Source organism: Lepus europaeus, chromosome 1, assembly GCF_033115175.1.
Source record: "Lepus europaeus isolate LE1 chromosome 1, mLepTim1.pri, whole genome shotgun sequence".
In the NCBI taxonomy this organism is placed as follows: Eukaryota; Metazoa; Chordata; class Mammalia; order Lagomorpha; family Leporidae; genus Lepus; species Lepus europaeus.
The window spans coordinates 125509796-125527938 of NC_084827.1; the positions used below are offsets into that span (position 1 = coordinate 125509796).

An 18143-nucleotide genomic window follows, 5' to 3' on the forward strand; every position below is an offset into this window, starting at 1 on the left:
GGTTCTGAAAAACGACTTCATTAATGTGTTAACTTTCAAGCCTAAGATGAGTGATGGTAACTCCCAAGTATTTAAATAGCAATCTTACCCACACTATGGTTCTTTAAATGTGTCTATCTTTCAGAGTCAAATAAGACGACCAGTTCTTAAAGGGGTAAAAATCTCCAATTACATAAGGTGGAGTTAAATTTTCTATCTGTAGTATAAAAGGGTTAAAAGGGACAACCCCCCCACCCCTAGTACTTCTGGCATTAAAAATGCCATAGTTCTACAGGACTGCAGACTGCTCAGAAATCTGGACCAACTCTGTTGTTTAGATGGCTCTAAATGAAGTCAATTAGAAGCCCTTTATATAAGCTTGAGCAAAGCTACCAATAAAGGTTCATTCAATGTTTTAGGTACCCTGGAGATCTATACTATTTCTTTAAGACATGGCTTCCAATCTCTACATTAATGTTCAATGAGCAATTCTGAGGACGTTGGTATCTTGTTGGGATGAGGCCATCTTGGCCCCATGATCTCCAGGAGGATATACAAGCTGTGGAGGGATGATTCTACCATGTGGTAAATTCATCCACCTTGTTCTGTGACCGGTTAACTAGGAAAATTCTAAAGGAATTGACTAGTGATTCAATGTTCTGCATCTTCATTCTTATTCAAGCAACCAAATCTAACAGCATTTCACTTTGTCCCATGTTTCTGACCTTGAAACGGTTGATAAGATCATATCTGGTAAACAGTTCATAAATCATAAACTTCAAACTATGCTCTCCGCTTGCTTCATTTAGGGCAAATACATCAAAAGACCATTTATCAACATCCTGTAGAAAAAAAGAATAAAAATTTCAGGTGGCAATATTTCTACATAAAATATTGGAAAGATTAGGTATTGTACATATGACAGGTCATATTTCAATTCAGCATGTCACATTATAGTATATTTTTACTATAGTCTGAAATGACAGGGCCCCTTAGTATCCAGGAGTCCACAAAAGTGAGGCCATAATGCTTAATACAGCACAGAGATCTTCCCACTTATTCCAAGGTTATTAAAATGATGTAATAAGCTAGATAACACTATAATATTAGCATTATCTTTAATCTCTCCAACTTTCTGTCATAAATCATTTTTCCAGAGTGGCTCTCGTTTTAAGGTAGAATGCCTGATAGTGTCAAGTGATGGAGAAAGGAAGGGGACTTCAACTTCTCTTTCCCACTCACCCACCTGCTACATTGCTTAACATTTCACTGTAACAGTCAGCCATTTGGCTTTAAGTTGTGATATCTTATGTTTCTTTTAAGAGGCAAATACCATGGACAGAGTATATACCACCTTGTTACTGCTTACTTGAACCTTGGCTAAATCATGTATACCTAATGAAGTAGGCAGGCATACAGTTGAAAGTTGTTTAGGTTTGTGAGCTGGAAGACCACGCCTTCGCCACACTCCTGTGTGACCTCACGCCCTACCTGATACCTTCGCCACGCCCCCTGTGTGACCTCATGCCCCTACCTGGTCACACCTGAGTGCCCACCGGCCAATCAGGTTAATTAACCGCTCCCCTTTGGAAGTAGGTTAAAAGCCTGGGACATGGTGTGTCCCACCCTTTTCTCTTTTCCCTTGGGCCTCCAGGGTGCGTGGCCTTCGGACCACCCGCCCTAGGCTTCCTGGCCTAGATGCTCCTCCACGTGGCTGGTTCCTGGTGCTCGGTATGAACCCAGATTTACCCCTCTCTCTCTTAGATAAAGCTCTCACTCTCCTATGCATCTTTCAGACTAAGTAAAAGCCTAAAATGTACCATGCTGACTTGTTTATTGATGCCGCTATTTAGAATTCTTCTTTAAATATTAGGCAAGAACCCTCTCGGGCTTATTAATATTGGGGATTTATTAATAAGCATATGGTGATATTGTCTGGCACCCCAAATTTCGATAGCATATGTGGCACCCCACATTTTCATATATATTTTAGGGGGTCACTTCCAATATCACCTTTCTCTAGAGACAGATGGTGAGAAAAAGTGGGCATTGTGGTTGAGTTGCAGGATAGTGATTTTGGCATTTCATCCAGTTCCCTAGAGAAGCAGGCAGGCCTGTTGGGCAAATATGCACTAGGAAAGTACATACAACAATGTGAGAGGACAGTGAGCAGGGACAGCAAACTTTACCACATGCCTGTTCATTTTGTTTAAACCTAAAAAATCACAGTTGCCAGTTTAAAAGATGATCAGAAACTGTTAGCATTGAATGCCTAGCGTTTGCTCAGTCTTAAAGCTACATATTAATTTTGAATTCAAATAGGCACAGTTTAGAATTTCATTTGCTTAACAAATTTTTAGAGTTCAACTCTCTGTGCATAAAAATTTAACTATGTGATAAAAAGTATTCAAGTTTATTTTTAAAATGAATCCTATGAGAAACAATAGCAATTGCCTCAAATAGCCCCTTTGAGCACTTGGAAACAAACATCCATAAAATACTTTTCGGTTTGCCTGAATACCATTGTTAAAATCTTGCATTTTCATTCCCAACCACTTGATTTATATTTTGGTAAATTAAAAATTTCTACAAGTTCTGTTAGCAGGAGTTTTACCACCAGTAAAGCTCAAATGAGGCTAACATCTTTTATTGAATTTCAATACTAACAGGGAAGACTTAGTTCAAACTCTTAGAAAGGTTGCTATTTATAGTTCCAAGTAGGGGTCTCCCAATGAGCAGAGGGTTAGTTCCCCTCCTCTTTTTTATCAACAGTGAAGATTTACATTTGTAAACTATGACAGATGCTTGGCTTTTCCTTGGTCAAGTCAAGAACAGGCAAGGTAAGGTTTCTCAGAAAATAGAAACTTGACGACAATTGCTTTACTTGCAGACATCTCCTCGGAAGTGTGCATTCACGTGTTTTTACTATAGTACATTTTAGAAAATCTATTACATTCTCTCGTACCAACATATTTTTATTACTCGATTTCTAAGCAGAGATTATGCAAATAAAGAAAATAAAAATAATTTCCAATAGTTGAGGAAATAATAGGAAACACAAGGTGACTTGAACTGAGGAATAATTAGTATTCTCTAATGTGACCTTTCAGTTATATACCTGTCTGTGTTACAACTTTAGAGACCTAAACGTAAAAAGAAAAATGTACTACTTTTGTAGATTATGACGGAAATCTAATGCAGCAGAGGAGGGATAAATGCAAAGAGGGTACATGAAAGGAAATTTAAAAACAACAAAAAAGACATGCAAATGTAAAATAGGAAAATAGTGTAATAAATCAGAAATAAGGCAACCCAAGGACTTTTCTTGCCAATATCCTTTTGGTTTTGAGTTCATACAGGAAAACCACGACGAAGCTGTCAAATTGAAATTTCCCCAACCAAATCAAGTCATAGAAATGAGGGATTTAGAAAAATAAGCCCATCAAGTGCCTCTGTAGAAATATTATCACAAGCACACACCGTGGAGACAAGACAGCCAACAACTTTCCTCATGTCAGAGCTTCAGAGTGAAATTCTGCAACTGGGCCTCAGACATAAGAGATGGGTTTTTTGTTTTTTTTTCCCTTAAATTTCTTGGATCTTACTCTTTTTCAGATTTGAAAGTCTAATTTTCTTCTCTGTTTTGTCTTTTGAACATAATTCACAATAGCATTAACTTATGATGCATTTACTTTTTCAATACTATACATAACAAAGTATGTTTATGTTTTCGCAGGTACTAGAGCCAGCTCAAGATGGAACTCAAGATCCACCTAGATAAAACATGATGGGAAAAATCGCATTCACACACACAGATGCATATATTTTGATACAGTTTGTCAGTGTACGTACATCCTCCCTCAAGTTTACAAAGAGTCCATGGTTCAGAATTCACCGACTTTTGTAAATGGTACAAATATTTTTTGCATTCCATTATGTAGGCTGTAACAGAGGCCTATTTTCATTTTCTCCTAACCATCAGAAGATTTTTAAAATGACTATTTTATGGAAGAAAATAATTGAATTTATTTCACCTTTAACGTTACTATGACAGCTGCTGGATATGCCAATCCAACCATATGATAGGTTTTTCTGTACATCCTAAAAAAAAAAAAATAAGCATATAAAATCATGTATTCAAAGTTTTTAACTATGTATTAAATGTAGAGGTACAGATCATGCTTGAGTCATTCACCTTTTATCACTAGTTTCAAACTTCTTTTGTGCCAAGGATAACTATAGTCACTATATATAGAGCATCCATAATTAGGCAAATGTTAACAGTATTTTATCTACTCATAACCAGCCTATAAAGTTAATGTGATTTTAGTTTCTGTCTGAAGATCTTTTTTCCTGGACTTAATCTTATTAAAAAGGAAGACTGTACTCTGCCTATGGCACAAGAATACTTTCTAATGTTCTAACATATCCATGACAGCTGAATATTATTTTTGTGCCACAATTTTTAGTCTTGAAGTTGAATGTCATTAAAATATTTCCTTTATAGATTTTTTTGAAATTGTAAGAGGGAACATGTAGCTTCATCATAATTTACATGACTTTTTTTGTTAAGGATATTCAGGGAGATCTTGTTGGCAAAAATTGCTTGTTTGTTCAAATTGTCATTCAATATGATTTAAGAAAGATTATTCAGAAAGAAAATACTGTTCTTTCCATTCTGTAATAGTATCCATGAAATATTTTTATTAATCAGGGATTTATTTGATCTTTCCACCTTTTGATGGACAACCAAAATGACATAAACCAAATAAAGAACCCCCTCCATGGGTTCATATAAAAATAGAATCAATGCAATAGCCACTTGTATAGAAATAGCATAGGCTTCTGTTTGGGACTTTGATAGCTACATGGTTCCTCCATAAAATCCTAGGAAGAAACAATTCAAATGGTTAATCATGTTCCTAAACTTTGAGAAAAATCCTATTACTAGATTATCTTGTGCAACTTTTCCCGCCACAATGCCTGTGGAAGACATTAATCTTTTTCAAGTCAATGAATCTTATAGCAAAATCTGTGAGCCACGTTAAATAGTTTCTAAATAAAGGCCATTTTTTAAAAATTAAAACCAAGTAATTGGTCATCTAATTTTAATCTTCTTGCATGTTCAGAATTAAAATATTGTTTAATTAGATCTCTAGCCTATGCTTCCTTAATCAACTATTTTCCCAATTTATCCCAGAGACACTGTTGCTTTAGTTTTATGTTTATTTTAAATGATTATAAATCATTTCTGGGTGTGGGTGATCACAGACAACAAAAAAATTTATTCTTATCCCTCTTCTAAGATTTCTGAGCAGTTTATAAATAAAAATACATTAATTATAGCCATTAAGATAGGTATAATTATTCTTACTTCTTACAGAGCAAGGAAACTACTAATCCCATGACAAAAGATTTAGATAGTAATTACTGTCAACAGTGGGTATTATTGGGTTTTTTGTATTTTTTAAACAACCAGATTTTTCTATTTCTCTAGTCATTTTTACTAAATGGAGGCGGTGCAAGGGAAATTGAAGGGTAGCAAGTAGAGTGATTTTCAATATGAAAATCAGGAACAACAAAACATTTAATTCACATTAAATCAGTTTCACTTCATGGTATGAAAGGCAGTATGATACAGCAAAAGATAACACATGCTTTGAATCACAAGTTAGCCAGTCACTAGCTGTGTGACCTTTGAAAAGCTATTTAATATCATTCATTTGAAAATGAGAATAATTATAAGCTTTTTGTGGAGAGTAAGTGATATAAATGCTTAGGTTAATCTAATAAGTACTCAATATAAGAGAGCCATTATAATCACTACTTTAATTATTCTCATTAGTCTATAGCCAATACCAAATTGGTTCCAATTCCTACATTGTTCAGAGCTCCCTGGGCTCAGTGGGAAAATGTGATGCCACTGATTTTAGAGTAGGTTGATCAGTGATTTTCAATGTACTTTTCCATCATATGGAATATAAAGAAAGAAAAAGAGGATTAATTTTCCAAAGAGGTAGACAAACATTTCTATTATCATTATCTTTCTAACTGTATAATCAAGAATAGAATTCTAGGGGCCCCATTGTGGCACAGTGGGTTTAGCTGCCAACTACAACATGAGCATCCCATATCAGAGTGTGGGTTTGAGCCCTGGCTACTGTACTTCTGATCCAGCTCCCTGATAATATGCCTGGGAGAGCAGCAGAGGATGGCCAAAGTACTTGGGTTTTTGCCATCCAAGTGGGAGACCCAGATTGAGTTCCTGGACCCTGGCTTCAGCCTGGCCCAGCCCTGATGGCCCTGGCCATTTGGTCAGTGAACCAGTGGATAGAAGATCTTTTTCTCTTGTGTCTCCCCCCTGTCTCTGACACTCTGCCTTTCAAATAAATTAAATCTTTTTTTAAAGATTTATTTTATTTATTTGAAAGACAGAGTTACAGAGAGACGTAGAGACAGGGAGAAAGGTCTTCCATCCGCTGGTTCACTTCCCAAATGGCCACAATGGCCGGAGCTACACAAATCTGAAGCCAGGAGCCAGGAGCTTCTTCTGGGTCTCCCATGTGGGTGCAGGGGCCAAAGCACTTGGGCCATCCTCCACTGCCCTCCCGCGCCACAGCAGAGAGCTGGATCAGAAGAGGAACAGCCAGGACTAGAACTGGCAACCATATGGGATGCTGGTGCTTCAGGCCAGGGCATTAACCTGCTGTGCCATAGCGCCGGCCAAATAAATTAAATCTTAAAAACATAAAATTCTAGGATGAAAAATTAGACATAAGAAACTAAGATGGAAATTCATGACAACTGAGCCTAGAATCAGGGTGAGTGTGGGAAACACCTTAATCCAGTTGCCTTACACTTCAGTCATTAGGAGACACATTACAAGCTTCTGAAAAAGAATAATGATTTTCCTAGGCTCCCAGAGGTTATGAAAATCAAGCTGATAATATGGTATTTTACTTCTTGACTTTTTTACTGTAATTATAATATATAATTTGAAAAACTTAAAAACCCCTTTTGTGCCAGATACTGTATTATACTAGGCGACAGATTATTTAATGGAAAGCAAGGGAAATATGACTACATTCATAGGGGTTTATAAAAGTGATGAAGAGAAAAATATACCAGGGATGGTCTCTGATGAGAAGCAGTGGTTAAGTGCTATAAGGTAAACCACTGGTTGGTCACAGCAATAGGGAGAATCGGCACAGAGGGTGATGAGAAATCCTCTAGAAAATCAGAGTCAGCCCTGTGTCAGGGTAGGGAGAACTACTTCTGTCAGAGGGGATAGCAGGATGAAAGGTTCCAAGGCAGGACAGAGTTCAGCAATGTTTTTGGATTTGAAATCGGGCTGGCATAGATGTTCAATCAACAATGATGCCATCACAGCGAAGCTACAAGGTAAACAGGCTATCCAGGCAAGGTCTGATGATTAAGGGAAATGGAAAAGCACTGGGTGGTTTGGGAGTGGCAGGAGCTAGTTTTTATATTAAAACTGTGTTTAGAGAAGGTGAATGAGGAAAAGGGGAGCCCACTTAAAAAGCTGCTGTCATACTGCTGATGGCACGTGATGATGGCTTACATTAGGAAATAGGACCTATCAAGAGGAAGTGAGTAGATCTAGGATACTTTTAGATAACTAATTGCCAGCCCTTGCTGAGAACTTACATCTTGGGAGGAATAAGCAATGGACTTCAAGAAAGATCCCTAGCTTGCAGGATTGAAGATAACTATTTTTTAACGTTCCAGGTACACATGTCACATTATTTTTATGCACTTACCACTGGAGATCCACTAGTGATAAAAACCGTTCACTCCCATATGTTCTTGGTATCTTGATTTCCTTAAGATTGCTCATTAAGTTACCTTTGGAACATTCTGATATTTCTAGAGGCTATTAAAGGAAATGTGTTTTACGGAGCATGTAAACATGGATATTTAGGATGTGAGTATACTTTATGGCATTCTTCTTAACTTTCTCTTGGAAAGAATTGGAAAATCAGTTTGTATTTCTTCTCAGTTTGCCAAGTTCCACATTAACAAAGAAGACAATATAAATATTCTGTCAGCAAATCAAACATCAGCTCTTTGATCTGTGATGCTCTTACTGACCCTTTGAAATACTACTTAGAGGTTTAAGGTTTGATGCCATGGGGAAACAATAACTCATGCACTAGCTGAAGTTGTTCTTAAAAGCAAGAATATAATTAAAGAAACTTCCTCATCAGCGTTGCCTCCCTGCCTCAGACTTCTGGTCCTACCTGGTCCAGAACTCAGGTTGTTAATGCACCATTAGGAGTGGTAAACGCATCACCAAACTGCTCAAACTACTTTTTGGATACTTTAATCTGAGCCAATTAGAAAAGGTTAATAAATTTGCAAAATAATTTGAATATTTACTCTGTATGCTGTTTTGGGATACAACCAAAAGCCAAGATACTAGCAGCTGTGTGTGCTATGGTTACAATGCATCTTTAAATCACACAGTACGCCCTGCCTCTTGCAATGCATTCTCATTTGCATTATGAACATACCCAAGTGTCTTTCAATTGTTCTTTTGAAAGACAAAAGTTAGTTTGTAGTGTTTTAGAGATATTGCTTAAATATATTAGAGGATGAGAAATGATATGGCCTCACTTAAGTTTTAAGTATGTGGACAAAAAATGTTTTTCTATTCCCCAATTTCATTAGTTTTTAAAATATTAATACAATTTTGTAATGTAATTTAATGTAAATTTAAATCTAAGGAATTTCTGATAATTTTTAACTTTGTCAAATATAAGATTGTTATTTTGGATCTTTTTATTTTTTCAGTCTGAAACATGTACCTAGAAAAATAAACTGTTCGTTAGAGCTTAAAGAACATAAAATTGAGTCATGTTAACGTGCATTTTCACAACAGAAACTCTTGTAATTTGACTCTGTGTTCTAGGGACCAATGAATACCACTTGTTTTATTGACAGAAATGTTGAAAAACTCCTCTAAATTGAAATTAGAGAAATCTCCTTCCCTGATGGAAAGATGATTTGAAGATGGTCTTTTTTTTCCTTCAGAACAGAACAAAAGGCCTGCATAATTTTGATATATAGATTGTTACCCAGAGTAGGATTTATTTTTATGAGATGTTATATTTTATTCATATGTGTTAGAGTTGTTTTTAAATAGTTATTTGCAAAGGCTCATTTGAGAATAATGGTTATTCAAAACCTTTTGCTTTCAATCTTCCTGCCAACTTAATACATTCCGAACAAGGCATTTTTGTTATGGTAAATTCATTACAAAGTCACTAATCTGGTATAATTATGACTGTGCCTTTCCTCATTTAGACTTATTTTAACTTTGGTATAGTGAGCATATTTGTGGCCTTTCAAACAGTATTATCTTGAGATACTAACAATGCACTTACCTTTCCACAAAAATTCCAGCTTGAACAGCATGTACAATGCTTCGAAATTTTGGTTTTTCCTCAGGTTTCTTTTTCACCATCCCCATTTTCCGTGTAAAGGTAGAAGCCAACCAGTCCCGGACTTCTGAGGGGACTGAATCTGTCTGAATGTCGCTGAGCTCATCTTCGGTGTCTAGCAGCCGTCTGCCAAAGTTCAGATTTAACATCAGAAAATAATAAAGTGAAACTAGTAATAGATTTAAAATAAGGATATCTGTCTCTGACCATTATTTATATGAGCTATTTAAAGGAAGAAGTGAGGTAACATTTCAAAGCTCTTAATTTCTCAACACCATCATTTCCTGGAAGCAAGAATAGACCTGTGCATTTGAAGCTTTTCAATGATACCAGTCTGGACATATTGACTACTAATGTCAATAATATGCTATTCTAATAATTGATAAAACTAGGGGATGATAGGGAAGAGTATTCATAAACACATGTCTGTTAAAGGAAAGGACTACAGCAAAGAGAATAAAGGGGTTGAAACTATGCTGAGCTATCTCCAGGAGCCTTTCGACAGAATGGAAGCATGCTCCGCTTGACATAACGCATTGCTATCGGTGCCACTGACACCAACATGGTGGGCGAGCCCAACGCCAGTACATACACAGCTACCAGAGGTGCCTCTGTCTCCTGTACCCAAGGAGAGGATGACAGCACATCAGGAGCACAACACAGATCTCTGCTAACGACACAAAGTCCAGGGTCTGTCCCACTGACAAACCACACATCCTCACAGTACCCCAAGTGCAGGACCCCACAGGTGTGTAGCAGTAAGACTTCATAAGTACTTTATGGCCTACATGATCCTTTCAGGAGGGTTAGAAGCTTCTTTGGCCAAAGCCATTACTGAATCAAATGACATTAATGGATCTTTGTGAAGTGAAAATCACTGCTCCTTGGCATGCAGTTTAATGGCCCTACTTCTTTGGCTACTTATTTGAGAAAAGCTGGTATCTGTTTCAATGGGAAGCTAGAAACAGAATTTCAGAGGCAAAATTGGGTGTGTTTGCCAATTTTTCTATCCAAGTGTGATACTGAAATCATAGTTTATAACTCTTTTGCACTTTGTTTTTGGAAATTTTGTTACACTTGAGTTTACAGCATCAAGAGTAGAATAAAGGAATATTTTTCAAATCAGAAAGTACCATAGGCAACTAGATTAGAGACAAAATTACTTTATAGCATGAATCCAGCAAAGATGCCATGTCCCCACCCATCTGCACCTTGGGTGCAGGATGACAATTTCAGGAGTAACGGGGAGCCTTTCATTTCTCCAAGACCATACTGGGAAGTTTCAGACTTGTCTTCCTACTTTGTTATAAACAACCACATAAAATGTCTTAAATGGTGAATGGTTCTCCTTCTACACATCTATCCTGTAAGAACAAATAGAAAGATCACCTCTTTGAGCTAAGAGCTTACCCCCAACCACATTCTAGCTAGGGGTTTCCTAGTGGGCACTGGGACCTTTAATCTTCATGATACAATGGTTTCCCGAGTGATCTCACTCTACTCATTTACCCCATGCTATGTAAAGTGTGAACCTTTCTGCATATAAAGAAATCACAACAATTGGAAATAATTTTATCAGTAGATCTTGAGTAATGCAGAATCCGCTCTAGAATGTAGGTGGGCCTCATTGAATCAATTGAAAGCCTTAAGAAAAAAAAAAGCCCCCTAAAGTGGTAGGAAATCTGCCTCTAGGCTGCCCTCAAGATTAAGACTGCAGCACTAAAGGCCAGAATTTCCAGCTTGCTGCAGTGCCTTGCAAATTTCAAACTTGCCAGCCTCAGTAAAAACAAGAGCCATTTCTTTAAAATAATCTCTCTCTCCCCTCACTGTGCCTATTTGTTCTTCTAAGAAAAGATATTTTCCCCACTCATGAACACTGTGGTAACTCTCATGTGGGTTAAAAATCATATGGAAGATAAAGGTTCAACTGTCTGTTAATACAGACACTATCAATCATATTTCTTGTCTTAGAATATGGTAAATGTTCTATTAACAAATAACTGCCTTTTTAGCTTTTATGAATCTAAACACTGTATTCTTTAGATACTGAAATATTATGGTCAACCTATGACATAATTAAAAATTGAAAGAGAATAATCCCTCTCATATGGCCCTTATATTCTAAAGGAAACAGAGTAAAAAGAAATTAAGGAGAGTGACATTAATGAAAATAATTATGAGAAGAAAGTCTACATTAAGATGGTCAGAGAACATATGGGGAAGTCTGAGGAAAGACCTTCCAGACACAGGGGAAAGCAAGTGCAAAGGTCCAGAGACACTGTCAGTATTGGTGTTCTGAGAAGCAGAAAGGTGACCTGCTTTCCTCTGGCACTGCCTTTTCCCCTACCATGTGTCTTCCTCCTTCTGAACACTACAGGGATCTTCAAGTTTATTTACATGCTACACAGGGCTAGAAGAAAAACTACAGCATAAGGAATAGTCATCCTGAATTTTTGTGGATAAATAATTATCATAAACAATTTTCCTATATACTTAAGATGTGAACCATTTTAGTACTTTAGGTTATGACACTAAAATGTAAAACTGCATTTTGCCCTTATATCATTTTTGAAATACATTCATGCAGCTAGGATAATAGCACAAGATCTCAAACATTAAAATTAACTTTACTTCCCACTCCAGAGCAGGATTGATCTTCATCCCAGTTAGTGGGGGAAAAGTGTGCACCATCATTGATGCTGTGAGTACTATTAAAATTTTGAGAAATGTACCACGTGAAAAAATAACTGGTACATTTTCCTTAGGGATTCTAAAATGCGTTATTCAGAAAATAAAGATAAGGAGCACACGTGTAAAATATTATCACTGTTGACCTTTGAAATATGCTTCCACTAGTGTTTGGCATGACTTTTTTGTTAATCCCAGTAGGGTCAGCAAAGCTGAAAGTGAAGAGTTCCTAAATACTGGCCGTGTGTCGATGGGGGAGCAGCAGGCTGTGAAATCTGACCCTGCACTCAATAAGTGATCAAATAATCTTTGGGAGCTATTTATATTCCAGATTTTCTCTTGAAATCAGATGATACAACTCCCCAAGGGCTTATATTTTGAACTAGAAGTTTGCAGGGGACGGGAAGTAAAGAAGGAGGCAACCACGGAAGGAGAGGTCATGGGATTTTGACTCTTAAGATTACGTCAGTGAACATTTCTGTTCACAGTGGGCTCTTGGGAAGTGGTGACAAACATGTAAGTACAGTTATTTCTATGCAAATCAGGCCTATAATGATACCTACCAAGTGTCACAATTTGAAAGCTGGATACAGTTAGGAGAAATCAGCTTCTCGAATTTGAAATTTTCTTTTCCTGCATTACTATTCCTGTAAGGGCACATTGCAACGGGCACCTCTTTTAGTTCTGCACCTGACATTTGGTGAGCCCAGGGCAGAATCACTTTGCCCCCAGATATTACAGAATCAGTTTTACAGTTACTTATCAAGTGAACAAACTACTATAGGTTCTGCCCTTCTACCTTTTAATAGGTTTTCTAAAAGGCTGGCAAGTTGAGTTTAGATTGACTCCTGGTGTGACAGGGTTGGGCGGGCTGGCGCTGCCTACCTGTGTACATTTCTCATCACGGGGTAGGCCCCACACAAAATCAGGAGGGGACTGCGCCCCCAGGTGCCACTTCCATCAACCTGCCCACCTTGGAAATGGGTTTCCTGGTCATACTTCAGGATGAGGGATGCAAACCCCAGTGATGTTCTGAGCCTCTTCAGGAAGGAAAACTGAACAAGGGGGTCCATTAACACCTAGGAGACTGGCTTATGGACCTCTGGGCATAGAATTCTGAGGTTTCAGCACCTACAGTACGGTAGATAATCCCAGGAAGCAGAGCGGGTAATTCCTCCTAGCACCTGGGAGTGCGAGAAAGGCAAACAGAACCATCACTGTGATGAGGGGCACATACTGTCAAGCACCCTGAAGCTGATTCTACTGGCCTAGGGCAAACATTGGTGCTGAAGTCATAGGCTGCAAGCACCTTGCAAGACAAACCCTTCCAGTATGGCTAGGAGAATTGAGAGGCTGATCTTTCTGTAGCACAGAAGAGTCCATTAGTATGTTACTTTAACAGATGTCTGTAGTCTGACCCCTGCCCCAATAAACAAAACACAACAGAACATTAAAGGCAATGCCCATCTTTCACTCTTGCTTCAGAACTCCCTGAGGACAGATATAGAGGGCGATACTATCAAACTTTATTGCTTTCTTACCATGAACCAGACCAGGGGAAGATTAATTGTCATTATTGCCTGTATTTTGCCAACACATTGAAGCACAGACTCCTTAAGTGATTTGCTCAAAATCATACAATGAGGAGTAGCCATGCCACATTTTGAACTCTAATATCTCTCATTTTGGAGTTTAAATTTTTAGCTGCTACCCTTTACCTCAAATGGATGCTTGTCTTACTTCTCACTCAGATTAACCTCATATTCAGAAAATAATAACATTACTAGTCTTTCTCATCTCTTTTGAAATTTAGGGTTAAAAAATAATTGATGTTCAGAATAGGTGTTTGGGGCAGTATTAAGAGGCCCTCTGGGACAGCCACATCCCATATCTGAATAACTGGATTTGAGTCTTAGTTCCACTTCCAATTCCAGTTTCTTGATAATGCACAACTCGGGATGCTTCAGGTAATGACTCAAATGGTTGTACACCTGCCATTCATGGGTGACAGGATTGAGTTACCAGCTCCTGGCTTCAACTTGGCCCAGCCCCAGTTGTTGTTGGCATTTGGAGAGTGAACCAGGAATAGGAAATCAATGTTTCTTTCTCTTAAAAAAATTTAAAAAAAAAACTTAGAAATTAATCTCAAAAAAGCTTAAAATGTTTTCTTCCATTAGGGAAGTTCTCACTTGAAGGAAGCTTGAATTTATTTTCTAAGTCTGTTGAATCATTCTAAGTAAATATATGTATATAGCAAAATTTCAGACTACTTTGAAGTATAATAAATTAAATATCAGGATGGAAAAATGTAATACTTTTGATATGCTATTTTTACTTATGATTAACCTACTTCCTGAGTCATAAATACGTTTGAATGAATTCCTCCAGGCCATCACCAAAGCATGTTTATTTATTATTTATTCCCTGTCTTATTCCAAAAAGTATTCAAAATGGTAGTCTCACAAAGTCATTTCAACATCTTGTTTGGCAGTTTCTTTGCTTTTTCTGTCAACCTGATGGCTTTGTTCAATGTTCCTTATAGTTCTGTTAGTCTAGTTTTTGTTCGTTTAGCTGTAAAATCATTGTATGTGAGTGACTATGAAGACTGAACTTTTGGGTGGAGAAGTCAATTATGCTGACATTAGCTCTGTTTCCAAGAGGTAAATCTTGACTAGAATGAAGCTGACTATGATAGTGTTAAAGTTGGATGCCACTTTCTTCAAATGAAGGCCTAAGGAGGGCATGGTGCCTCCTCTGTTCCCACCCAAGGAAGAAGAGGTTGAGGTAGGAAGGCCCTGTCCCTCAGGGCAGGTAGAAAGGGTCCAGAAGATGTTGGTGGCAAGGACTGGGAAAGAGCCAAGATACTTGGAGGACTGAATCAAGATTGCATTTTTGGAGTCAATTGGAAAGGGAAATGGGAAAGGAGTGAGGCAGAAAAGTACCCTAGGCCTGACTGATGACTCTTGGCTTCCCACCAGGAAATTATCGTAGCTCAAAAATATCTTTGAAAATACTCCATTAGGCACCCAGCATAACATTCCTCTAATTACCACACTGTTGATTACTAAGCATCCGTTGTGGTTAGAAAAAACTGCCTCTGCACTCTTATCCCTCGCTTCATCATCCTATTAGCAATGTATTCTTGGGAAAATATTTCATCTGTGTGAGACTCAGTTCCTTTCAGTACAATAGAGATGATAATAGCACCTTGGTGGTAGGTTCATGAGGATGAAATGGACCAAATGCATGGACAGCACTGAGAACAGCATCCATCACAATGAAGCCCTTGGTCAACATCCTGATTTTCGCACACCTGCAGGGTTAGTCTAAGCAGGCGACCTTTTTCTGAAGGGTGGAAAAAGGAGTTATTGAGGGGATGATGACTGCATCCCATATGGGAGTACTTGGTTAGGGTTCTGGCTCCACTTTTAATCCAGTTTCCAACGCAGCAGATGATGGCTCAAGTACTTGGGTTCCTATCATCCATGAGGAAAATCTGAATTGAGTTCCAGGCTCTTTGTTTTGGCCTGACCCTGCCCTGGGTGTCAAATATAAACAGAATCTTGGGTCTCAGATTTTTTTTTAAAACATTCAAGTTTTTGCAGTAGTTAGGTGTAAGCCCAGATGAAGAATAGCCATTTTTGTTTGTTTTGATGCATATGCTATAATGTTAACATATTCACTCCAACCGTCTACTCCCAACTCCCTACCTGTGGGTGAAACCTGAAAGACAGAAAGATCCCAGCACAGGACTGCCTGGTGTGTGTTTAGACAGATGGGCTTGAGACAGTCTCATGGATTTGAGTGACTCTCACTAGGTTGATGGAGATGGATTGCAAGAAAAGAGAAAGCAAACCGAGCCAGCATGTATTTTCAACATGCTTGCTGATGGAATATAGAAAGGAATGGGGAAATATCCTTTTAGTTAATGAGGGAAAAAACCCATACTTGATACTTACTCAAGAATTATCTGTTATTTAGCTTCATCAAAGAATCAATATGTTCTGTGGGCTACCTTGGAAACTTAATGAACATCTTACCTTGTTTTATAAGAAAATAGGTTCTGAATTCTAAATAGCTAATTTAAAGATAAAACATGTTAGGGGGGCCGGTGCTGTGGCATAGTGGGTAAGGCTGCTGCCTGCAGTGCTGGCATCCCATATGGGTGCCAGTTTGTATACCAGCTGCTCCACTTTGGATCCAGCTCTCTGCTATGGCCTGGGAAAGCAGTGGAAGATGGCCCAGATCCTTGGGCCCCTGCACCCATGTGGGAGGCCCAGAAGAAGCTCCTGGCTCCTGGCTTCGGATTGGCGTAGCTCTGGCTGTTGCAGCCAATTGGAGCGTGAACCAGCAGATGGAAGACCTCTCTCTCTCTTTTCCTCTCCTTCTCTCTCTGTGTAATTCTGCCTTTGAAAACTAATAAATAAATCTTTTTTTTTTTTTTTAAAAAAAGGACTGTCTGGAAGGACCAGAAGGTTACCAAGATGCTGCCCATAGTTTAGGTTTGATATCACTTGTCAAAGTGACATGATAGAAATGTTATTTTGCTTAAGAAAAAGGCTAAAGATAGACTCCATGCAGTAATAAAGCTTTGATATCAGCTGGCTAACACTATTATTAAGGACTTACATTTCCTTCATCTATGTCATGAACTTTAGTATCAGGTTTAGCTTTATGTTTGTGGCAAGATGGCTATTTTGGTTTCAAGCATCATATTCACTGCAACAATAACCTTCTCTACATAGGGAAAAGCTTTTGTTAGCACATCTATCAGTCTTCCCTTTATGCAATTTTCACTGGCTAGCATTGTGTCACATGTCTAGGCTCACTGGCTAGGGAAATGGGACTAGTAACTGGTTTAAATCATTTAGGATGCACTCAGTCTAAGCCTGGGTTTGAGTTTTGCCTCGCCTAAATATTTTAGACTTGAAAATTTGAATAAACAAGGAAGGAGAGCGTGTTGAAAGTGAAATTTTTCTATTTAGGTCTGAACTCATCTCTAGTGCTTCACAATTGTATGATCCTAAGCAAATCAATTAATTTATGCCTCAAATTTAATAATGTTAGTGTAAATAGTGTAAGTATCTAGTTTATAAGATGTTTTAAAAATTGTATGCAATCATATGCAAAGTGCATAATGTTTCAAAACAGTTTTCATTGCTACTAATGTAAAAGAATAAGATTTAAAATATCCTTTTCAAATCTAGGAATATTTATATTATTGATTCAAAATATTACAAATAGTGAAGTTGTAGAGCTTTCTTGTGTGTCATTTCTCAAAAGATCTGGTCAGATTGTTTTTTTTTTCCCTTTTCAATGTTGAGGCTGTTTTTGAAAGTTTGCAGAAAGTTACATACCACAGATGGACAGAAAATGTGAAAACCAACCAAAAGGTATTGCAACTTTTTCTAAGCCTGCCTTTCACACTTCATCTTTAGGGTGAGAACAGCCTACAAATACAGCACTCCAAAACAGCCACCTCTCTCTCGACTCATACCACAAAAATGGTTTTCATAAAAGGCATAGTCTGTTTTTTAATGATTCACTGAGCTCCTGCAATGTCTCGGCACATTTCTCAGAAAATGGTTTCTTCAGGATCTCCTCCAAACAGAAACAATCTCAAACAAGAACCTGTGTTTATAAACTTCCCCTAACTAAGTGAATGATAAGTAGCACCTTCCTATCACCCTCCTGGTATGCCCAGGGTAGTTTGGTAATGAGCAGGTCCTTACAAGGGAACTGTGGGGACTGTGGTTAAAACAGAATTCCAGAACAGAAGTGGACTGGAAACTTCCTATTCCATGTGAGAAAGGCAATGATGGGAGAAAAATCTCTCGCCCAGATGTTAATCATCAGTAGGAGTGAAGCCAGGAAAGGAGTTGCAGAGCTGCCAGTTAAGGACTTTTCTCAACATCCAACACACACCTCAATTCAGGTCTTTCTGCTGGTGGTTGTAACATAATAAATATTTTTAGAGAATGTATCCACCATTCTCAATTTTTAGGCATGTGA

At 37.9% G+C, this 18143-nt stretch overlaps 1 protein-coding gene across 2 annotated transcripts in view; it reads right to left on the bottom strand.

The window, feature by feature from the left end:
* Nucleotides 1–18143, bottom strand: part of PDE1A (phosphodiesterase 1A) — a 265269-nt gene that overhangs the window by 77669 nt on the left and 169457 nt on the right. For both annotated transcript variants that reach the window (XM_062188736.1, XM_062188745.1), the window contains exons 3-5: nucleotides 9387–9569; nucleotides 4014–4080; nucleotides 705–821 (exon numbers count right to left, since the gene is read on the bottom strand). In XM_062188736.1, the coding sequence (XP_062044720.1) occupies nucleotides 705–821; nucleotides 4014–4080; nucleotides 9387–9569 (367 nt within the window). The remainder of the gene's footprint in view (nucleotides 1–704; nucleotides 822–4013; nucleotides 4081–9386; nucleotides 9570–18143) is intronic.